Here is a 26,120-nt window from a genome sequence, read left to right as displayed (position 1 = left end):
ATAGTCTACGCAGGACATGCTACTTTCTACTGAAGACATCTTCTAACCACTGACGCCACAACAAAACCTTGGTCAATCTCTTGTCCTTTCACGACTAGACCATTCCTCTTTGGAATCAAGAAATCATTATTACTAAAGCTTTAGAAAGTATAGAACACTGCAACACGGATGGTGTCAAGAGTGTCGAAAGTCTTGCCAGTTACTCCAATTCTTCAATCACTACACTGGCTTCCTGTAGAAGCCAGACTGAAATTGAAAGTTCTGTGAGTGACGGACAAGTGTTACCATGGATTGGCTCCATCATACCTATACTGTCTACTCAATCACCACCAGTCCCAGCGTTCACGGCGCTCAGATAATCTCCACCTTCTGTCGATTCCCCAGTACAACTTCACAAACTTTGATGAAAAATCATTCTGTGTTCATGCCCCAAGACTCTGGAACACACTGCCTTTAAACATTAAACTCTCTCCTTCATTTGACTCTTTCAGATGCCAATATAAAAGACCTTCCTATTCCGTGAACACTATGACTTTTCAAACATGTGCCGCTTTGAGCATACACGAGTGTATGGAATCTAGCGAGATACAAAATACATTGTTATTATAACCACGTGTAAAGGCGTGCATGTACATGAACACACACACAGACACACACAGACACGCACAGAGACAAACACACACACACACACACACACACACACACACACACACAAACACACTACATGTATACCATGTAATAGTTTTGCAGAGACATATCGAATACGAGCGAAGTACTCACATGTGTACACCCAGCATCGAGCGACCAGCTGACGTGTATATCGAGCACAGTCATCTTCATCCGTTGTCCCACTGCATCAGCATCATGTCAGACATACACAAATATATCAACAGTGCGCGCTCTGACGACTATTGTTCTGCCATTAAAAATGATCGTTAACCATAATGAGATTTACGTTCTATTTAATTTGCCTGCAACATATGTGTAGCCTTTGGCTGCAGTTATAGCTGCCTAGATCAGTATGTAGATATTACAGTACATTGAACTGTGCCCGTTCATTTACATAATTGGTTTTATAAGGTGACAGTGACTGATTTAGCTCACATACAGGACGGTGACAGGATGAGGACGAACATGTGTGACGAAGCCTCGCAGAGTGGGACCCCGCTCATCCGCAGACATGAAGCGCTGGGAGAAGGAAGGTTGGTATTACTACCAGTGGTGTTGAGTTTCATACATACCAGTCATTTCCTGTCCGCGCCAGTAGGATAACTGTTACACGTCTCAACTCACCTAACACCTGGCGATAGTGGTTCCTGCGTGCTACACGTATCGCCATTAAATAACAGGAGGGGATATTTCAGAGTTGTGTCATTACCCTAGTTATATGATTCTATTAAACAAATTACAATTGGAAGGTAAGTATGACAGTCAAATATAATGATGCTTACGGCCTGGAAGGACGATAGGGTACATGGACACTTTGATCAGTAGAGTGTCTACCAACACATCTATTCACTGATACTGTGGAGCCGAATGGCGATATTTCACAAGCGTTGTCGTCCCGGACGACTCGGGTGAGAAAGGGAAAACAAATGGCATGTGTCCAATGACGCTTTTTTCGTTGTTATCGCAGCTGATGCCTGATTTCAACATGACGATGTGTCTCAGGTTTCACCTCACTATCTGACCTCACTCGTTCGCCACTAGATGCTTGTAGAACTCATCATGTGACTTCATACTCTTTCCATTAGATACTTGTAGACCTGATGGTCTCATCTATTGCTCGTTCCCCATAGCCTGTATGTAGACCTCATTATCTGACCTCACCTGTTCTCCATAGCCTCCATGTAGACCTCATTATCTGACCTCACCTGTTCTCCATAGCCTGCATGTAGACCTCATTATCTGACCTCACCTGTTCCACATAACCTGCACGTAGACCTCTTCATCTGACCTCACCTGTTCTCCATAACCTGCATGTAGACCTCATTATCTGACCTCACCTGTTCTCCATAACCTGCATGTAGACCTCATTATCTGACCTCACCTGTTCTCCATAGCCTGCATGTAGACCTCATTATCTGACCTCACCTGTTCCCCATAACCTGCATGTAGACCTCACTATCTGACCTCACCTGTTCTCCATAACCTGCATGTAGACCTCATTATCTGACCTCACCTATTCTCCATAACCTGCATGTAGACCTCATTATCTGACCTCACCTGTTCTCCATAGCCTGCATGTAGACCTCATTATCTGACCTCACCTGTTCCCCATAACCTGCATGTAGACCTCATTATCTGACCTCACCTGTTCCCCATAGCCTGCATGTAGACCTCATTATCTGACTTCATCTGTTCTCCATAACCTCCATGTAGACCTCATTATCTGACCTCACCTGTTCCCCAAAACCTGCATGTAGACCTCATAATCTGACCTCACCTGTTCTCCATAACCTGCATGTAGACCTCATTATCTGACCTCACCTGTTCCCCATAACCTGCATGTAGACCTCATTATCTGACCTCACCTGTTCTCCATAACCTGCATGTAGACCTCATTATCTGACCTCACCTGTTCCCCATAACCTGCATGTAGACCTCATTATCTGACTTCAACTGTTCTCCACAACCTGCATGTAGACCTCATTATCTGACCTCACCTGTTCCCCAAAACCTGCATGTAGACCTCTTTATCTGACCTCACCTGTTCTCCAAAACCTCCATGTAGACCTCATTATCTGACCTCACCTGTTCTCCATAACCTGCATGTAGACCTCATTATCTGACCTCACCTGTTCTCCATAACCTGCATGTAGACCTCATTATCTGACCTCACCTGTTCTCCATAACCTGCATGTAGACCTCATTATCTGACCTCACCTGTTCTCCACAACCTGCATGTAGACCTCATTATCTGACTTCACCTGTTCTCCATAACCTGCATGTAGACCCCATTATCTGACTTCACCTGTTCTCCATAACCTGCATGTAGACCTCATTATCTGACCTCACCTGTTCCCCATAACCTGCAGGTAGACCTCATTATCTGACCTCACCTCTTCTCCATAACCTGCATGTAGACCTCATTATCTGACCTCACCTGTTCTCCATAACCTGCATGTAGACCTCATTATCTGACCTCACCTGTTCTCCATAACCTGCATGTAGACCTCATTATCTGACTTCACCTGTTCTCCATAACCTGCATGTAGACCTCATTATCTGACCTCACCTGTTCCCCATAACCTGCATGTAGACCTCATTATCTGACCTCACCTGTTCCCCATAACCTGCATGTAGACCTCATTATCTGACCTCACCTGTTCTCCACAACCTGCATGTAGACCTCATTATCTGACCTCACCTGTTCCCCACAACCTGCATGTAGGCCTCATTATCTGACCTCACCTGTTCTCCATAACCTGCATGTAGACCTCATTATCTGACCTCACCTGTTCCCCACAACCTGCATGTAGACCTCATTATCTGACCTCACCTGTTCTCCATAACCTGCATGTAGACCTCATTATCTGACCTCACCTGTTCTCCATAACCTGCATGTAGACCTCATTATCTGACCTCACCTGTTCTCCATAACCTGCATGTAGACCTCATTATCTGACCTCACCTGTTCCCCATAACCTGCATGTAGACCTCATTATCTGACCTCACCTGTTCCCCATAACCTGCATGTAGACCTCATTATCTCACCTCACCTGTTCTCCACAACCTGCATGTAGACCTCATTATCTGACCTCACCTGTTCCCCATAACCTGCATGTAGACCTCATTATCTGACCTCATCTGTTCTCCAAAACCTGCATGTAGACCTCATTATCTGACTTCACCTGTTCCCCACAACCTGCATGTAGACCTCATTATCTGACTTCACCTGTTCTCCACAACCTGCATGTAGACCTCATTATCTGACCTCACCTGTTCCCCATAACCTGCATGTAGACCTCATTATCTGACCTCACCTGTTCTCCATAACCTGCATGTAGACCTCATTATTTGACTTCACCTGTTCTCCATAACCTGCATGTAGACCTCATTATCTGACCTCACCTGTTCCACATAACCTGCATGTAGACCTCATTATCTGACCTCACCTGTTCCCCATAACCTGCATGTAGACCTCATTATCTGACCTCACCTGTTCTCCACAACCTGCATGTAGACCTCATTATCTGACCTCACCTGTTCCCCATAACCTGCATGTAGACCTCATTATCTGACCTCACCTGTTCTCCATAACCTGCATGTAGACCTCATTATCTGACCTCACCTGTTCCCCATAACCTGCATGTAGACCTCATTATCTGACTTCACCTGTTCTCCATAACCTGCATGTAGAGCTCATTATCTGACTTCACCTGTTCCCCATAACCTGCATGTAGACCTCATTATCTGACCTCACCTGTTCTCCATAACCTGCATGTAGACCTCATTATCTGACCTCACCTGTTCTCCATAGCCTGCATGTAGACCTCATTATCTGACCTCACCTGTTCCCCATAACCTGCATGTAGACCTCATTATCTGACCTCACCTGTTCCCAATAACCTGCATGTAGACCTCATTATCTGACTTCATCTGTTCTCCATAACCTGCATGTAGACCTCATTATCTGACCTCACCTGTTCTCCATAACCTGCATGTAGACCTCATTATCTGACCTCACCTGTTCCCCATAACCTGCATGTAGACCTCATTATCTGACCTCACCTGTTCTCCATAACCTGCATGTAGACCTCATTATCTGACCTCACCTGTTCTCCAAAACCTGCATGTAGACCTCATTATCTGACCTCACCTGTTCTCCATAACCTGCATGTAGACCTCATTATCTGACCTCACCTGTTTCCCACAACCTGCATGTAGACCTCATTATCTGACTTCACCTGTTCCCCATAACCTGCATGTAGACCTCATTATCTGACCTCACCTGTTCCCCAAAACCTGCATGTAGACCTCTTTATCTGACCGCCCCTGTTCTCCATAACCTGCATGTAGACCTCATTATCTGACCTCACCTGTTCTCCATAACCTGCATGTAGACCTCATTATCTGACCTCACCTGTTCTCCATAACCTGCATGTAGACCTCATTATCTGACCTCACCTGTTCTCCACAACCTGCATGTAGACCTCATTATCTGACCTCACCTGTTCCCCATAACCTGCATGTAGACCTCATTATCTGACCTCATCTGTTCTCCATAACCTGCATGTAGACCTCATTATCTGACCTCACCTGTTCCCCACAACCTGCATGTAGACCTCATTATCTGACTTCACCTGTTCTCCATAACCTGCATGTAGACCTCATTATCTGACCTCACCTGTTCCCCATAACCTGCATGTAGACCTCATTATCTGACCTCACCTGTTCTCCATAACCTGCATGTAGACCTCATTATCTGACTTCACCTGTTCTCCATAACCTGCATGTAGACCTCATTATCTGACCTCACCTGTTCCCCATAACCTGCATGTAGACCTCATTATCTGACCTCACCTGTTCCCCATAACCTGCATGTAGACCTCATTATCTGACCTCACCTGTTCTCCACAACATGCATGTAGACCTCATTATCTGACCTCACCTGTTCCCCACAACCTGCATGTAGACCTCATTATCTGACTTCACCTGTTCTCCATAACCTGCATGTAGACCTCATTATCTGACCTCACCTGTTCCCCAAAACCTGCATGTAGACCTCATTATCTGACCTCACCTGTTCCCCATAACCTGCATGTAGACCTCATTATCTGACTTCACCTGTTCTCCATAACCTGCATGTAGAGCTCATTATCTGACTTCACCTGTTCCCCATAACCTGCATGTAGACCTCATTATCTGACCTCACCTGTTCTCCATAACCTGCATGTAGACCTCATTATCTGACCTCACCTGTTCTCCATAGCCTGCATGTAGACCTCATTATCTGACCTCACCTGTTCCCCATAACCTGCATGTAGACCTCATTATCTGACCTCACCTGTTCCCAATAACCTGCATGTAGACCTCATTATCTGACTTCATCTGTTCTCCATAACCTGCATGTAGACCTCATTATCTGACCTCACCTGTTCTCCATAACCTGCATGTAGACCTCATTATCTGACCTCACCTGTTCCCCATAACCTGCATGTAGACCTCATTATCTGACCTCACCTGTTCTCCATAACCTGCATGTAGACCTCATTATCTGACCTCACCTGTTCTCCAAAACCTGCATGTAGACCTCATTATCTGACCTCACCTGTTCTCCATAACCTGCATGTAGACCTCATTATCTGACCTCACCTGTTTCCCACAACCTGCATGTAGACCTCATTATCTGACTTCACCTGTTCTCCATAACCTGCATGTAGACCTCATTATCTGACCTCACCTGTTCCCCAAAACCTGCATGTAGACCTCTTTATCTGACCGCCCCTGTTCTCCATAACCTGCATGTAGACCTCATTATCTGACCTCACCTGTTCTCCATAACCTGCATGTAGACCTCATTATCTGACCTCACCTGTTCTCCATAACCTGCATGTAGACCTCATTATCTGACCTCACCTGTTCTCCACAACCTGCATGTAGACCTCATTATCTGACCTCACCTGTTCCCCATAACCTGCATGTAGACCTCATTATCTGACCTCATCTGTTCTCCATAACCTGCATGTAGACCTCATTATCTGACCTCACCTGTTCCCCACAACCTGCATGTAGACCTCATTATCTGACTTCACCTGTTCTCCATAACCTGCATGTAGACCTCATTATCTGACCTCACCTGTTCCCCATAACCTGCATGTAGACCTCATTATCTGACCTCACCTGTTCTCCACAACCTGCATGTAGACCTCATTATCTGACTTCACCTGTTCTCCATAACCTGCATGTAGACCTCATTATCTGACCTCACCTGTTCCCCATAACCTGCATGTAGACCTCATTATCTGACCTCACCTGTTCCCCATAACCTGCATGTAGACCTCATTATCTGACCTCACCTGTTCTCCACAACATGCATGTAGACCTCATTATCTGACCTCACCTGTTCCCCACAACCTGCATGTAGACCTCATTATCTGACTTCACCTGTTCTCCATAACCTGCATGTAGACCTCATTATCTGACCTCACCTGTTCCCCATAACCTGCATGTAGACCTCATTATCTGACCTCACCTGTTCTCCATAACCTGCATGTAGACCTCATTATTTGACTTCACCTGTTCTCCATAACCTGCATGTAGACCTCATTATCTGACCTCACCTGTTCCCCATAACCTGCATGTAGACCTCATTATCTGACCTCACCTGTTCCCCATAACCTGCATGTAGACCTCATTATCTGACCTCACCTGTTCTCCACAACCTGCATGTAGATCTCATTATCTGACCTCACCTGTTCCCCATAACCTGCATGTAGACCTCATTATCTGACCTCACCTGTTCTCCAAAACCTGCATGTAGACCTCATTATCTGACCTCACCTGTTCCCCATAACCTGCATGTAGACCTCATTATCTGACCTCACCTGTTCTCCATAACCTGCATGTAGACCTCATTATCTGACCTCACCTGTTCTCCACAACCTGCATGTAGACCTCATTATCTGACCTCACCTCTTCCCCATAACCTGCATGTAGACCTCATTATCTGACCTCATCTGTTCTCCAAAACCTGCATGTAGACCTCACTATCTGACCTCACCTGTTCCCCATAACCTGCATGTAGACCTCATTATCTGACTTCACCTGTTCCCCACAACCTGCATGTAGACCTCATTATCTGACCTCACCTGTTCTCCATAACCTGCATGTAGACCTCATTATCTGACCTCACCTGTTCTCCATAGCCTGCATGTAGACCTCATTATCTGACCTCACCTGTTCCCCATAACCTGCATGTAGACCTCATTATCTGACCTCACCTGTTCTCCAAAACCTGCATGTAGACCTCATTATCTGACCTCACCTGTTCCCCATAACCTGCATGTAGACCTCATTATCTGACCTCATCTGTTCTCCAAAACCTGCATGTAGACCTCATTATCTGACCTCACCTGTTCCCCACAACCTGCATGTAGACCTCATTATCTGACTTCACCTGTTCTCCATAACCTGCATGTAGACCTCATTATCTGACCTCACCTGTTCTCCATAACCTGCATGTAGACCTCATTATTTGACTTCACCTGTTCTCCATAACCTGCATGTAGACCTCATTATCTGACCTCACCTGTTCCCCATAACCTGCATGTAGACCTCATTATCTGACCTCACCTGTTCCCCATGACCTGCATGTAGACCTCATTATCTGACCTCACCTGTTCCCCACAACCTGCATGTAGACCTCATTGTCTGACCTCACCTGTTCCCCATAACCTGCATGTAGACCTCATTATCTGACCTCACCTGTTCTCCACAACATGCATGTAGACCTCATTATCTGACCTCACCTGTTCTCCACAACCTGCATGTAGACCTCATTATCTGACTTCACCTGTTCTCCATAACCTGCATGTAGACCTCATTATCTGACCTCACCTGTTCCCCATAACCTGCATGTAGACCTCATTATCTGACCTCACCTGTTCCCCATAACCTGCATGTAGACCTCATTATCTGACCTCACCTGTTCTCCACAACATGCATGTAGACCTCATTATCTGACCTCACCTGTTCCCCACAACCTGCATGTAGACCTCATTATCTGACTTCACCTGCTCTCCATAACCTGCATGTAGACCTCATTATCTGACCTCACCTGTTCCCCATAACCTGCATGTAGACCTCATTATCTGACCTCACCTGTTCTCCATAACCTGCATGTAGACCTCATTATTTGACTTCACCTGTTCTCCATAACCTGCATGTAGACCTCATTATCTGACCTCACCTGTTCCCCATAACCTGCATGTAGACCTCATTATCTGACCTCACCTGTTCCCCATAACCTGCATGTAGACCTCATTATCTGACCTCACCTGTTCTCCACAACCTGCATGTAGATCTCATTATCTGACCTCACCTGTTCCCCATAACCTGCATGTAGACCTCATTATCTGACCTCACCTGTTCTCCACAACCTGCATGTAGACCTCATTATCTGACCTCACCTGTTCCCCATAACCTGCATGTAGACCTCATTATCTGACCTCATCTGTTCTCCATAACCTGCATGTAGACCTCATTATCTGACCTCACCTGTTCCCCACAACCTGCATGTAGACCTCATTATCTGACTTCACCTGTTCTCCATAACCTGCATGTAGACCTCATTATCTGACCTCACCTGTTCCCCATAACCTGCATGTAGACCTCATTATCTGACCTCACCTGTTCTCCACAACCTGCATGTAGACCTCATTATCTGACTTCACCTGTTCTCCATAACCTGCATGTAGACCTCATTATCTGACCTCACCTGTTCCCCATAACCTGCATGTAGACCTCATTATCTGACCTCACCTGTTCCCCATAACCTGCATGTAGACCTCATTATCTGACCTCACCTGTTCTCCACAACATGCATGTAGACCTCATTATCTGACCTCACCTGTTCCCCACAACCTGCATGTAGACCTCATTATCTGACTTCACCTGTTCTCCATAACCTGCATGTAGACCTCATTATCTGACCTCACCTGTTCCCCATAACCTGCATGTAGACCTCATTATCTGACCTCACCTGTTCTCCATAACCTGCATGTAGACCTCATTATTTGACTTCACCTGTTCTCCATAACCTGCATGTAGACCTCATTATCTGACCTCACCTGTTCCCCATAACCTGCATGTAGACCTCATTATCTGACCTCACCTGTTCCCCATAACCTGCATGTAGACCTCATTATCTGACCTCACCTGTTCTCCACAACCTGCATGTAGATCTCATTATCTGACCTCACCTGTTCCCCATAACCTGCATGTAGACCTCATTATCTGACCTCACCTGTTCTCCAAAACCTGCATGTAGACCTCATTATCTGACCTCACCTGTTCCCCACAACCTGCATGTAGACCTTATTATCTGACTTCACCTGTTCTCCATAACCTGCATGTAGAGCTCATTATCTGACTTCACCTGTTCCCCATAACGTGCATGTAGACCTCATTATCTGACCTCACCTGTTCTCCATAACCTGCATGTAGACCTCATTATCTGACCTCACCTGTTCTCCACAACCTGCATGTAGACCTCATTATCTGACCTCACCTCTTCCCCATAACCTGCATGTAGACCTCATTATCTGACCTCATCTGTTCTCCAAAACCTGCATGTAGACCTCACTATCTGACCTCACCTGTTCCCCATAACCTGCATGTAGACCTCATTATCTGACTTCACCTGTTCCCCACAACCTGCATGTAGACCTCATTATCTGACCTCACCTGTTCTCCATAACCTGCATGTAGACCTCATTATCTGACCTCACCTGTTCTCCATAGCCTGCATGTAGACCTCATTATCTGACCTCACCTGTTCCCCATAACCTGCATGTAGACCTCATTATCTGACCTCACCTGTTCTCCAAAACCTGCATGTAGACCTCATTATCTGACCTCACCTGTTCCCCATAACCTGCATGTAGACCTCATTATCTGACCTCATCTGTTCTCCAAAACCTGCATGTAGACCTCATTATCTGACCTCACCTGTTCCCCACAACCTGCATGTAGACCTCATTATCTGATTTCACCTGTTCTCCATAACCTGCATGTAGACCTCATTATCTGACCTCACCTGTTCTCCATAACCTGCATGTAGACCTCATTATTTGACCTCACCTGTTCTCCATAACCTGCATGTAGACCTCATTATCTGACCTCACCTGTTCCCCATAACCTGCATGTAGACCTCATTATCTGACCTCACCTGTTCCCCATGACCTGCATGTAGACCTCATTATCTGACCTCACCTGTTCCCCACAACCTGCATGTAGACCTCATTGTCTGACCTCACCTGTTCCCCATAACCTGCATGTAGACCTCATTATCTGACCTCACCTGTTCTCCAAAACCTGCATGTAGACCTCATTATCTGACCTCACCTGTTCCCCATAACCTGCATGTAGACCTCATTATCTGACCTCATCTGTTCTCCAAAACCTGCATGTAGACCTCATTATCTGACCTCACCTGTTCCCCACAACCTGCATGTAGACCTCATTATCTGACTTCACCTGTTCTCCATAACCTGCATGTAGACCTCATTATCTGACCTCACCTGTTCTCCATAACCTGCATGTAGACCTCATTATTTGACTTCACCTGTTCTCCATAACCTGCATGTAGACCTCATTATCTGACCTCACCTGTTCCCCATAACCTGCATGTAGACCTCATTATCTGACCTCACCTGTTCCCCATGACCTGCATGTAGACCTCATTATCTGACCTCACCTGTTCCCCACAACCTGCATGTAGACCTCATTGTCTGACCTCACCTGTTCCCCATAACCTGCATGTAGACCTCACTATCTGACCTCACCTGTTCTCCACAACATGCATGTAGACCTCATTATCTGACCTCACCTGTTCTCCACAACCTGCATGTAGACCTCATTATCTGACTTCACCTGTTCTCCATAACCTGCATGTAGACCTCATTATCTGACCTCACCTGTTCCCCATAACCTGCATGTAGACCTCATTATCTGACCTCACCTGTTCCCCATAACCTGCATGTAGACCTCATTATCTGACCTCACCTGTTCTCCACAACATGCATGTAGACCTCATTATCTGACCTCACCTGTTCCCCACAACCTGCATGTAGACCTCATTATCTGACTTCACCTGTTCTCCATAACCTGCATGTAGACCTCATTATCTGACCTCACCTGTTCCCCATAACCTGCATGTAGACCTCATTATCTGACCTCACCTGTTCTCCATAACCTGCATGTAGACCTCATTATTTGACTTCACCTGTTCTCCATAACCTGCATGTAGACCTCATTATCTGACCTCACCTGTTCCCCATAACCTGCATGTAGACCTCATTATCTGACCTCACCTGTTCCCCATAACCTGCATGTAGACCTCATTATCTGACCTCACCTGTTCTCCACAACCTGCATGTAGATCTCATTATCTGACCTCACCTGTTCCCCATAACCTGCATGTAGACCTCATTATCTGACCTCACCTGTTCTCCAAAACCTGCATGTAGACCTCATTATCTGACCTCACCTGTTCCCCACAACCTGCATGTAGACCTTATTATCTGACTTCACCTGTTCTCCATAACCTGCATGTAGAGCTCATTATCTGACTTCACCTGTTCCCCATAACCTGCATGTAGACCTCATTATCTGACCTCACCTGTTCTCCATAACCTGCATGTAGACCTCATTATCTGACCTCACCTGTTCTCCACAACCTGCATGTAGACCTCATTATCTGACCTCACCTCTTCCCCATAACCTGCATGTAGACCTCATTATCTGACCTCATCTGTTCTCCAAAACCTGCATGTAGACCTCACTATCTGACCTCACCTGTTCCCCATAACCTGCATGTAGACCTCATTATCTGACTTCACCTGTTCCCCACAACCTGCATGTAGACCTCATTATCTGACCTCACCTGTTCTCCATAACCTGCATGTAGACCTCATTATCTGACCTCACCTGTTCTCCATAGCCTGCATGTAGACCTCATTATCTGACCTCACCTGTTCCCCATAACCTGCATGTAGACCTCATTATCTGACCTCACCTGTTCTCCAAAACCTGCATGTAGACCTCATTATCTGACCTCACCTGTTCCCCATAACCTGCATGTAGACCTCATTATCTGACCTCATCTGTTCTCCAAAACCTGCATGTAGACCTCATTATCTGACCTCACCTGTTCCCCACAACCTGCATGTAGACCTCATTATCTGACTTCACCTGTTCTCCATAACCTGCATGTAGACCTCATTATCTGACCTCACCTGTTCTCCATAACCTGCATGTAGACCTCATTATTTGACTTCACCTGTTCTCCATAACCTGCATGTAGACCTCATTATCTGACCTCACCTGTTCCCCATAACCTGCATGTAGACCTCATTATCTGACCTCACCTGTTCCCCATGACCTGCATGTAGACCTCATTATCTGACCTCACCTGTTCCCCACAACCTGCATGTAGACCTCATTGTCTGACCTCACCTGTTCCCCATAACCTGCATGTAGACCTCATTATCTGACCTCACCTGTTCTCCAAAACCTGCATGTAGACCTCATTATCTGACCTCACCTGTTCCCCATAACCTGCATGTAGACCTCATTATCTGACTTCACCTGTTCTCCATAACCTGCATGTAGAGCTCATTATCTGACTTCACCTGTTCACCATAACCTGCATGTAGACCTCATTATCTGACCTCACCTGTTCCCCATAACCTGCATGTAGACCTCATTATCTGACCTCACCTGTTCTCCACAACCTGCATGTAGACCTCATTATCTGACCTCACCTGTTCCCCATAACCTGCATGTAGACCTCATTATCTGACCTCACCTGTTCTCCATAACCTGCATGTAGACCTCATTATCTGACCTCACCTGTTCCCCATAACCTGCATGTAGACCTCATTATCTGACTTCACCTGTTCTCCATAACCTGCATGTAGAGCTCATTATCTGACTTCACCTGTTCCCCATAACCTGCATGTAGACCTCATTATCTGACCTCACCTGTTTTCCATAACCTGCATGTAGACCTCATTATCTGACCTCACCTGTTCTCCATAGCCTGCATGTAGACCTCATTATCTGACCTCACCTGTTCCCCATAACCTGCATGTAGACCTCATTATCTGACCTCACCTGTTCCCAATAACCTGCATGTAGACCTCATTATCTGACTTCATCTGTTCTCCATAACCTGCATGTAGACCTCATTATCTGACCTCACCTGTTCTCCATAACCTGCATGTAGACCTCATTATCTGACCTCACCTGTTCTCCATAACCTGCATGTAGACCTCATTATCTGACCTCACCTGTTCCCCATAACCTGCATGTAGACCTCATTATCTGACCTCACCTGTTCTCCATAACCTGCATGTAGACCTCATTATCTGACCTCACCTGTTCTCCAAAACCTGCATGTAGACCTCATTATCTGACCTCACCTGTTCTCCATAACCTGCATGTAGACCTCATTATCTGACCTCACCTGTTTCCCACAACCTGCATGTAGACCTCATTATCTGACTTCACCTGTTCCCCATAACCTGCATGTAGACCTCATTATCTGACCTCACCTGTTCCCCAAAACCTGCATGTAGACCTCTTTATCTGACCGCCCCTGTTCTCCATAACCTGCATGTAGACCTCATTATCTGACCTCACCTGTTCTCCATAACCTGCATGTAGACCTCATTATCTGACCTCACCTGTTCTCCATAACCTGCATGTAGACCTCATTATCTGACCTCACCTGTTCTCCACAACCTGCATGTAGACCTCATTATCTGACCTCACCTGTTCCCCATAACCTGCATGTAGACCTCATTATCTGACCTCATCTGTTCTCCAAAACCTGCATGTAGACCTCATTATCTGACCTCACCTGTTCCCCACAACCTGCATGTAGACCTCATTATCTGACTTCACCTGTTCTCCATAACCTGCATGTAGACCTCATTATCTGACCTCACCTGTTCCCCATAACCTGCATGTAGACCTCATTATCTGACCTCACCTGTTCTCCATAACCTGCATGTAGACCTCATTATTTGACTTCACCTGTTCTCCATAACCTACATGTAGACCTCATTATCTGACCTCACCTGTTCCCCATAACCTGCATGTAGACCTCATTATCTGACCTCACCTGTTCCCCATAACCTGCATGTAGACCTCATTATCTGACCTCACCTGTTCTCCACAACCTGCATGTAGACCTCATTATCTGACCTCACCTGTTCCCCACAACCTGCATGTAGACCTCATTATCTGACTTCACCTGTTCTCCATAACCTGCATGTAGACCTCATTATCTGACCTCACCTGTTCCCCATAACCTGCATGTAGACCTCATTATCTGACCTCACCTGTTCTCCATAACCTGCATGTAGACCTCATTATTTGACTTCACCTGTTCCCCATAACCTGCATGTAGACCTCATTATCTGACCTCACCTGTTCCCCATAACCTGCATGTAGACCTCATTATCTGACCTCACCTGTTCTCCACAACCTGCATGTAGATCTCATTATCTGACCTCACCTGTTCCCCATAACCTGCATGTAGACCTCATTATCTGACCTCACCTGTTCTCCAAAACCTGCATGTAGACCTCATTATCTGACCTCACCTGTTCCCCACAACCTGCATGTAGACCTTATTATCTGACTTCACCTGTTCTCCATAACCTGCATGTAGAGCTCATTATCTGACTTCACCTGTTCCCCATAACCTGCATGTAGACCTCATTATCTGACCTCACCTGTTTTCCATAACCTGCATGTAGACCTCATTATCTGACCTCACCTGTTCTCCACAACCTGCATGTAGACCTCATTATCTGACCTCACCTCTTCCCCATAACCTGCATGTAGACCTCATTATCTGACCTCATCTGTTCTCCAAAACCTGCATGTAGACCTCATTATCTGACCTCACCTGTTCCCCATAACCTGCATGTAGACCTCATTATCTGACTTCACCTGTTCCCCACAACCTGCATGTAGACCTCATTATCTGACCTCACCTGTTCTCCATAACCTGCATGTAGACCTCATTATCTGACCTCACCTGTTCTCCATAGCCTGCATGTAGACCTCATTATCTGACCTCACCTGTTCCCCATAACCTGCATGTAGACCTCATTATCTGACCTCACCTGTTCTCCAAAACCTGCATGTAGACCTCATTATCTGACCTCACCTGTTCCCCATAACCTGCATGTAGACCTCATTATCTGACCTCATCTGTTCTCCAAAACCTGCATGTAGACCTCATTATCTGACCTCACCTGTTCCCCACAACCTGCATGTAGACCTCATTATCTGACTTCACCTGTTCTCCATAACCTGCATGTAGACCTCATTATCTGACCTCACCTGTTCTCCATAACCTGCATGTAGACCTCATTATTTGACTTCACCTGTTCTCCATAACCTGCATGTAGACCTCATTATCTGACCTCACCTGTTCCCCATAACCTGCATGTAGACCTCATTATCTGACCTCACCTGTTCCCCATAACCTGCATGTAGACCTCATTATCTGACCTCACCTGTTCAACACAACCTGCATGTAGACCTCATTGTCTGACCTCACCTGTTCCCCATAACCTGCATGTAGACCTCATTATCTGACCTCACCTGTTCTCCAAAACCTGCATGTAGACCTCATTATCTGACCTCACCTGTTCCCCATAACCTGCATGTAGACCTCATTATCTGACTTCACCTGTTCTCCATAACCTGCATGTAGAGCTCATTATCTGACTTCACCTGTTCACCATAACCTGCATGTAGACCTCATTATCTGACCTCACCTGTTCTCCATAACCTGCATGTAGACCTCATTATCTGACCTCACCTGTTCTCCATAGCCTGCATGTAGACCTCATTATCTGACCTCACCTGTTCCCCATAACCTGCATGTAGACCTCATTATCTGACCTCACCTGTTCCCAAGAACCTGCATGTAGACCTCATTATCTGACTTCATCTGTTCTCCAAAACCTGCATGTATACCTCATTATCTGACCTCACCTGTTCTCCATAACCTGCATGTAGACCTCAGTATGTGACCTCACCTGTTCCCCATAACCTGCATGTAGACCTCATTATCTGACCTCACCTGTTCTCCATAACCTGCATGTAGACCTCATTATCTGACCTCACCTGTTCTCCAAAACCTGCATGTAGACCTCATTATCTGACCTCACCTGTTCTCCATAACCTGCATGTAGACCTCATTATCTGACCTCACCTGTTCCCCATAACCTGCATGTAGACCTCATTATCTGACTTCACCTGTTCTCCACAACCTGCATGTAGACCTCATTATCTGACCTCACCTGTTCCCCAAAACCTGCATGTAGACCTCTTTATCTGACCTCACCTGTTCTCCATAACCTGCATGTAGACCTCATTATCTGACCTCACCTGTTCCCCACAACCTGCATGTAGACCTCATAATCTGACCTCACCTGTTCTCCATAACCTGCATGTAGACCTCATTATCTGACCTCACCTGTTCCCCATAACCTGCATGTAGACCTCATTATCTGACCTCACCTGTTCTCCATAACCTGCATGTAGACCTCATTATCTGACCTCACCTATTCTCCATAACCTGCATGTAGACCTCATTATCTGACCTCACCTGTTCCCTATAGCCTGCATGTAGACCTCATTATCTGACCTCACCTGTTCCCCACAACCTGCATGTAGACCTCATTATCTGACCTCACCTGTTCTCCATAGCCTGCATGTAGACCTCATTATCTGACCTCACCTGTTCTCCATAACCTGCATGTAGACCTCATTATCTGACCTCACCTGTTCTCCATAACCTGCATGTAGACCTCATTATCTGACCTCACCTGTTCCCCATAACCTGCATGTAGACCTCATTATCTGACCTCATCTGTTCTCCAAAACCTGCATGTAGACCTCATTATCTGACCTCACCTGTTCCCCACAACATGCATGTAGACCTCATTATCTGACTTCACCTGTTCTCCATAACCTGCATGTAGACCTCATTATCTGACCTCACCTGTTCCCCATAACCTGCATGTAGACCTCATTATCTGACCTCACCTGTTCTCCATAACCTGCATGTAGACCTCATTATTTGACTTCACCTGTTCTCCATAACCTGCATGTAGACCTCAATATCTGACCTCACCTGTTCCCCATAACCTGCATGTAGACCTCATTATCTGACCTCACCTCTTCCCCATAACCTGCATGTAGACCTCATTATCTGACCTCACCTGTTCTCCACAACCTGCATGTAGACCTCATTATCTGACCTCACCTGTTCTCCATAACCTGCATGTAGACCTCATTATCTGACCTCACCTGTTCCCCATAACCTGCATGTAGACCTCATTATCTGACCTCACCTGTTCTCCATAACCTGCATGTAGAGCTCATTATCTGACTTCACCTGTTCTCCATAACCTGCATGTAGACTTCATTATCTGACCTCACCTGTTCTCCATAACCTGCATGTAGACCTCATTATCTGACCTCACCTGTTCCACATAACCTGCATGTAGACCTCATTATCTGACCTCACCTGTTCTCCATAACCTGCATGTAGACCTCATTATCTGACCTCACCTGTTCTCCATAGCCTGCATGTAGACCTCATTATGTGACCTCACCTGTTCCCCATAACCTGCATGTAGACCTCATTATCTGACCTCACCTGTTCCCCATAACCTGCATGTAGACCTCATTATCTGACTTCATCTGTTCTCCATAACCTGCATGTAGACCTCATTATCTGACCTCACCTGTTCTCCATAACCTGCATGTAGACCTCATTATCTGACCTCACCTGTTCCCCATAACCTGCATGTAGACCTCATTATCTGACCTCACCTGTTCCCCATAACCTGCATGTAGACCTCATTATCTGACTTCATCTGTTCTCCATAACCTGCATGTAGACCTCATTATCTGACCTCACCTGTTCTCCATAACCTGCATGTAGACCTCATTATCTGACCTCACCTGTTCCCCATAACCTGCATGTAGACCTCATTATCTGACCTCACCTGTTCTCCATAACCTGCATGTAGACCTCATTATCTGACCTCACCTGTTCCCCATAACCTGCATGTAGACCTCATTATCTGACCTCACCTGTTCTCCATAACCTGCATGTAGACCTCATTATCTGACCTCACCTATTCTCCATAACCTGCATGTAGACCTCATTATCTGACCTCACCTGTTCCCTATAGCCTGCATGTAGACCTCATTATCTGACCTCACCTGTTCTCCACAACCTGCATGTAGACCTCATTATCTGACCTCACCTGTTCTCCATAGCCTGCATGTAGACCTCATTATCTGACCTCACCTGTTCTCCAAAACCTGCATGTAGACCTCATTATCTGACCTCACCTGTTCTCCATAACCTGCATGTAGACCTCATTATCAGACCTCACCTGTTCTCCGTAACCTGCATGTAGACCTCATTATCTGACTTCACCTGTTCTCCATAACCTGCATGTAAACTTCATTATCTGACCTCACCTGTTCTCCATAACCTGCATGTAGACCTCATTATCTGACCTCACCTGTTCCACATAACCTGCATGTAGACCTCATTATCTGACCTCACCTGTTCTCCATAACCTGCATGTAGACCTCATTATCTGACCTCACCTGTTCTCCATAGCCTGCATGTAGACCTCATTATGTGACCTCACCTGTTCCCCATAACCTGCATGTAGACCTCATTATCTGACCTCACCTGTTCCCCATGACCTGCATGTAGACCTCATTATCTGACTTCATCTGTTCTCCATAGCCTGCATGTAGACCTCATTATGTGACCTCACCTGTTCCCCATAACCTGCATGTAGACCTCATTATCTGACCTCACCTGTTCTCCATAACCTGCATGTAGACCTCATTATCTGACCTCACCTGTTCTCCATAACCTGCATGTAGACCTCATTATCTGACCTCACCTGTTCCCCATAACCTGCATGTAGACCTCATTATCTGACCTCACCTGTTCTCCATAACCTGCATGTAGACCTCATTATCTGACCTCACCTGTTCTCCAAAACCTGCATGTAGACCTCATTATCTGACCTCACCTGTTCTCCATAACCTGCATGTAGACCTCATTATCTGACCTCACCTGTTCCCCATAACCTGCATGTAGACCTCATTATCTGACTTCACCTGTTCTCCATAACCTGCATGTAGACCTCATTATCTGACCTCACCTGTTCCCCAAAACCTGCATGTAGACCTCTTTATCTGACCTCAGCTGTTCTCCATAACCTGTATGTAGACCTCATTATCTGACCTCACCTGTTCCCCATAACCTGCATGTAGACCTCATAATCTGACCTCACCTGTTCTCCATAACCTGCATGTAGACCTCATTATCTGACCTCACCTGTTCCCCATAACCTGCATGTAGACCTCATTATCTGACCTCACCTGTTCTCCATAACCTGCATGTAGACCTCATTATCTGACCTCACCTGTTCTCCATAACCTGCATGTAGACCTCAATATCTGACCTCACCTGTTCCCTATAGCCTGCATGTAGACCTCATTATCTGACCTCACCTGTTCCCCATAACCTGCATGTAGACCTCATTATCTGACCTCACCTGTTCTCCATAACCTGCATGTAGACCTCATTATCTGACCTCACCTGTTCTCCATAACCTGCATGTAGACCTCATTATCTGACCTCACCTGTTCTCCATAACCTGCATGTAGACCTCATTATCTGACCTCACCTGTTCTCCATAACCTGCATGTAGACCTCATTATCTGACTTCACCTGTTCTCCATAAGATGCATGTAGACCCCATTATCTGACTTCACCTGTTCTCCATAACCTGCATGTAGACCTCATTATCTGACCTCACCTGTTCTCCAGAACCTGCATGTAGACCTCATTATCTGACCTCACCTGTTCTCCATAACCTGCATGTAGATCTCATTATCTGACCTCACCTGTTCTCCATAACCTGCATGTAGACCTCATTATCTGACCTCACCTGTTCTCCATAACCTGCATGTAGACCTCATTATCTGACCTCACCTGTTCCCCATAACCTGCATGTAGACCTCATTATCTGACCTCACCTGTTCTCCACAACCTGCATGTAGACCTCATTATCTGACCTCACCTGTTCCCCATAACCTGCATGTAGACCTCATTATCTGACCTCACCTGTTCCCCATAACCTGCATGTAGACCTCATTATCTGACCTCACCTGTTCCCCATAACCTGCATGTAGACCTCATTATCTGACCTCACCTGTTCTCCACAACCTGCATGTAGACCTCATTATCTGACCTCACCTGTTCCCCATAACCTGCATGTAGACCTCATTATCTGACCTCACCTGTTCTCCATAACCTGCATGTAGACCTCATTATCTGACCTCACCTGTTCCCCACAACCTGCATGTAGACCTCATTATCTGACCTCACCTGTTCTCCATAACCTGCATGTAGACCTCATTATCTGACCTCACCTGTTCTCCATAAGCTGCATGTAGACCTCATTATCTGACCTCACCTGTTCTCCATAACCTGCATGTAGACCTCATTATCTGACCTCACCTGTTCTCCATAACCTGCATGTAGACCTCATTATCTGACCTCACCTGTTCTCCATAACCTGCATGTAGACCTCATTATCTGTCCTCACCTGTTCCCCATAACCTGCATGTAGACCTCATTATCTGACCTCACCTGTTCTCCAAAACCTGCATGTAAACCTCATTATCTGACCTCACCTGTTCTCCATAACCTGCATGTAGACCTCATTATCTGACCTCACCTGTTCCCCATAACCTGCATGTAGACCTCATTATCTGACCTCACCTGTTCCCCATAACCTGCATGTAGACCTCATTATCTGACCTCACCTTTTCCCCATAACCTGCATGTAGACCTCATTATCTGACCTCACCTGTTCTCCACAACCTTCATGTAGACCTCATTATCTGACCTCACCTGTTCCCCATAACCTGCATGTAGACCTCCTTATCTGACCTCACCTGTTCTCCATAACCTGCATGTAGACCTCATTATCTGACCTCACCTGTTCCCCACAACCTGCATGTAGACCTCATTATCTGACCTCACCTGTTCTCCAAAACCTGCATGTAGACCTCATTATCTGACCTCACCTGTTCTCCATAACCTGCATGTAGACCTCATTATCTGACCTCACCTGTTCTCCATAACCTGCATGTAGACCTCATTATCTGACCTCACCTGTTCCCCATAACCTGCATGTAGACCTCATTATCTGACCTCACCTGTTCTCCATAACCTGCATGTAGACCTCATTATCTGACCTCACCTGTTCTCCAAAACCTGCATGTAGACCTCATTATCTGACCTCACCTGTTCTCCATAACCTGCATGTAGACCTCATTATCTGACCTCACCTGTTCCCCATAACCTGCATGTAGACCTCATTATCTGACTTCACCTGTTCTCCATAACCTGCATGTAGACCTCATTATCTGACCTCACCTGTTCCCCAAAACCTGCATGTAGACCTCTTTATCTGACCTCAGCTGTTCTCCATAACCTGTATGTAGACCTCATTATCTGACCTCACCTGTTCCCCATAACCTGCATGTAGACCTCATAATCTGACCTCACCTGTTCTCCATAACCTGCATGTAGACCTCATTATCTGACCTCACCTGTTCCCCATAACCTGCATGTAGACCTCATTATCTGACCTCACCTGTTCTCCATAACCTGCATGTAGACCTCATTATCTGACCTCACCTGTTCTCCATAACCTGCATGTAGACCTCAATATCTGACCTCACCTGTTCCCTATAGCCTGCATGTAGACCTCATTATCTGACCTCACCTGTTCCCCATAACCTGCATGTAGACCTCATTATCTGACCTCACCTGTTCTCCATAACCTGCATGTAGACCTCATTATCTGACCTCACCTGTTCTCCATAACCTGCATGTAGACCTCATTATCTGACCTCACCTGTTCTCCATAACCTGCATGTAGACCTCATTATCTGACCTCACCTGTTCTCCATAACCTGCATGTAGACCTCATTATCTGACTTCATCTGTTCTCCATAAGATGCATGTAGACCCCATTATCTGACTTCACCTGTTCTCCATAACCTGCATGTAGACCTCATTATCTGACCTCACCTGTTCTCCAGAACCTGCATGTAGACCTCATTATCTGACCTCACCTGTTCTCCATAACCTGCATGTAGACCTCATTATCTGACCTCACCTGTTCTCCATAACCTGCATGTAGACCTCATTATCTGACCTCACCTGTTCTCCATAACCTGCATGTAGACCTCATTATCTGACCTCACCTGTTCCCCATAACCTGCATGTAGACCTCATTATCTGACCTCACCTGTTCTCCACAACCTGCATGTAGACCTCATTATCTGACCTCACCTGTTCCCCATAACCTGCATGTAGACCTCATTATCTGACCTCACCTGTTCCCCATAACCTGCATGTAGACCTCATTATCTGACCTCACCTGTTCCCCATAACCTGCATGTAGACCTCATTATCTGACCTCACCTGTTCTCCACAACCTGCATGTAGACCTCATTATCTGACCTCACCTGTTCCCCATAACCTGCATGTAGACCTCATTATCTGACCTCACCTGTTCTCCATAACCTGCATGTAGACCTCATTATCTGACCTCACCTGTTCCCCACAACCTGCATGTAGACCTCATTATCTGACCTCACCTGTTCTCCATAACCTGCATGTAGACCTCATTATCTGACCTCACCTGTTCTCCATAAGCTGCATGTAGACCTCATTATCTGACCTCACCTGTTCTCCATAACCTGCATGTAGACCTCATTATCTGACCTCACCTGTTCTCCATAACCTGCATGTAGACCTCATTATCTGACCTCACCTGTTCTCCATAACCTGCATGTAGACCTCATTATCTGTCCTCACCTGTTCCCCATAACCTGCATGTAGACCTCATTATCTGACCTCACCTGTTCTCCAAAACCTGCATGTAAACCTCATTATCTGACCTCACCTGTTCTCCATAAGCTGCATGTAGACCTCATTATCTGACCTCACCTGTTCCCCATAACCTGCATGTAGACCTCATTATCTGACCTCACCTGTTCCCCATAACCTGCATGTAGACCTCATTATCTGACCTCACCTTTTCCCCATAACCTGCATGTAGACCTCATTATCTGACCTCACCTGTTCTCCACAACCTTCATGTAGACCTCATTATCTGACCTCACCTGTTCCCCATAACCTGCATGTAGACCTCATTATCTGACCTCACCTGTTCCCCACAACCTGCATGTAGACCTCATTATCTGACCTCACCTGTTCTCCAAAACCTGCATGTAGACCTCATTATCTGACCTCACCTGTTCTCCATAAGCTGCATGTAGACCTCATTATCTGACCTCACCTGTTCTCCATAACCTGCATGTAGACCTCATTATCTGACCTCACCTGTTCTCCATAACCTGCATGTAGACCTCATTATCTGACCTCACCTGTTCTCCATAACCTGCATGTAGACCTCATTATCTGACCTCACCTGTTCCCCACAACCTGCATGTAGACCTCATTATCTGACCTCACCTGTTCTCCATAACCTGCATGTAAACCTCATTATCTGACCTCACCTGTTCTCCATAAGCTGCATGTAGACCTCATTATCTGACCTCACCTGTTCTCCATAACCTGCATGTAGACCTCATTATCTGACCTCACCTGTTCCCCATTACCTGCATGTAGACCTCATTATCTGACCTCACCTGTTCCCCATAACCTGCATGTAGACCTCATTATCTGACCTCACCTGTTCTCCACAACCTGCATGTAGACCTCATTATCTGACCTCACCTGTTCCCCATAACCTGCATGTAGACCTCCTTATCTGACCTCACCTGTTCCCCAAAACCTGCATGTAGACCTCATTATCTGACCTCACCTGTTCTCCACAACCTGCATGTAGACCTCATTATCTGACTTCACCTGTTCTCCATAACCTGCATGTAGACCTCATTTTCTGACCTCACCTGTTCCCCATAACCTGCATGTAGACCTCATTATCTGACCTCACCTGTTCTCCATAACCTGCATGTAGACCTCATTATTTGACTTCACCTGTTCTCCATAACCTGCATGTAGACCTCATTATCGGACCTCACCTGTTCCCCATAACCTGCATGTAGACCTCATTATCTGACCTCACCTGTTCTCCAAAACCTGCATGTAGACCTCATTATCTGACCTCACCTGTTCTCCATAACCTGCATGTAGACCTCATTATCTGACCTCACCTGTTCCCCATAACCTGCATGTAGACCTCATTATCTGACCTCACCTCTTCTCCATAACCTGCATGTAGACCTCATTATCTGACTTCATCTGTTCTCCATAACCTGCATGTAGACCTCATTATCTGACCTCACCTGTTCTCCATAACCTGCATGTAGACCTCATTATCTGACCTCACCTGTTCTCCATAACCTGCATGTAGACCTCATTATCTGACCTCACCTGTTCTCCATAACCTGCATGTAGACCTCATTATCTGACCTCACCTGTTCTCCATAACCTGCATGTAGACCTCATTATCTGACCTCACCTGTTCTCCATAACCTGCATGTAGACCCCATTATCTGACCTCACCTGTTCTCCATAACCTGCATGTAGACCTCATTATCTGACCTCACCTGTTCTCCATAACCTGCATGTAGACGTCATTATCTGACTTCACGTGTTCTCCATAACTTCCATGTAGACCTCATTATCTGACTTCACCTGTTCTCCATAACTTGCATGTAGACCTCATTATCTGACTTCACCTGTTCTCCATAACCTGCATGTAGACCTCATTATCTGACCTCACCTGTTCTCCATAACCTGCATGTAGACCTCATTATCTGACTTCACCTGTTCTCCATAACCTGCATGTAGACCTCATTATCTGACTTCACCTGTTCTCCATAACCTGCATGTAGACCTCATTATCTGACCTCACCTGTTCTCCATAACCTGCATGTAGACCTCATTATCTGACCTCACCTGTTCTCCATAACCTGCATGTAGACCTCTTTATCTGACCTCACTTGTTCTCCATTAGCTGCATGTAAACTTCATGATCTGACCTAACTCGTTCTCCAGTGGCTGCATGTAAACTTCATGATCTGACCTCATTCGTTCTCCAGTGGCTTCATGTAGACCTCTTTATCTGACCTCATTCGTTCTCCATTGGCTGCACGTAGGCCTTGTTTTCTGATATCAGTCGCTGGCGTTGCAGGAAATATTTAGCCAAAAATTAAAAGGGACAAAGGAAAGGTGATGTTGCAGTCAATGTCTACAATCAGGCAATGTG

At 46.0% G+C, this 26,120-nt stretch overlaps 1 protein-coding gene across 1 annotated transcript in view; it reads left to right on the top strand.

Annotated features, from left to right (window-relative positions):
* Positions 1–1,125: 1,125 nt before the first annotated feature.
* LOC137296675 (protein rolling stone-like) overlaps positions 1,126–26,120 on the top strand; it is an 83,205-nt gene continuing 58,210 nt past the window's right edge. The window contains exon 1 of the mRNA XM_067828495.1: positions 1,126–1,202. Coding sequence (XP_067684596.1) covers positions 1,135–1,202 — 68 coding nt within the window. The 5' untranslated portion in view covers positions 1,126–1,134. The remainder of the gene's footprint in view (positions 1,203–26,120) is intronic.

Source organism: Haliotis asinina, chromosome 9, assembly GCF_037392515.1.
Source record: "Haliotis asinina isolate JCU_RB_2024 chromosome 9, JCU_Hal_asi_v2, whole genome shotgun sequence".
Taxonomy (NCBI): domain Eukaryota; kingdom Metazoa; phylum Mollusca; class Gastropoda; order Lepetellida; family Haliotidae; genus Haliotis; species Haliotis asinina.
This window is presented reverse-complemented; position numbering and strand designations above follow the sequence as displayed.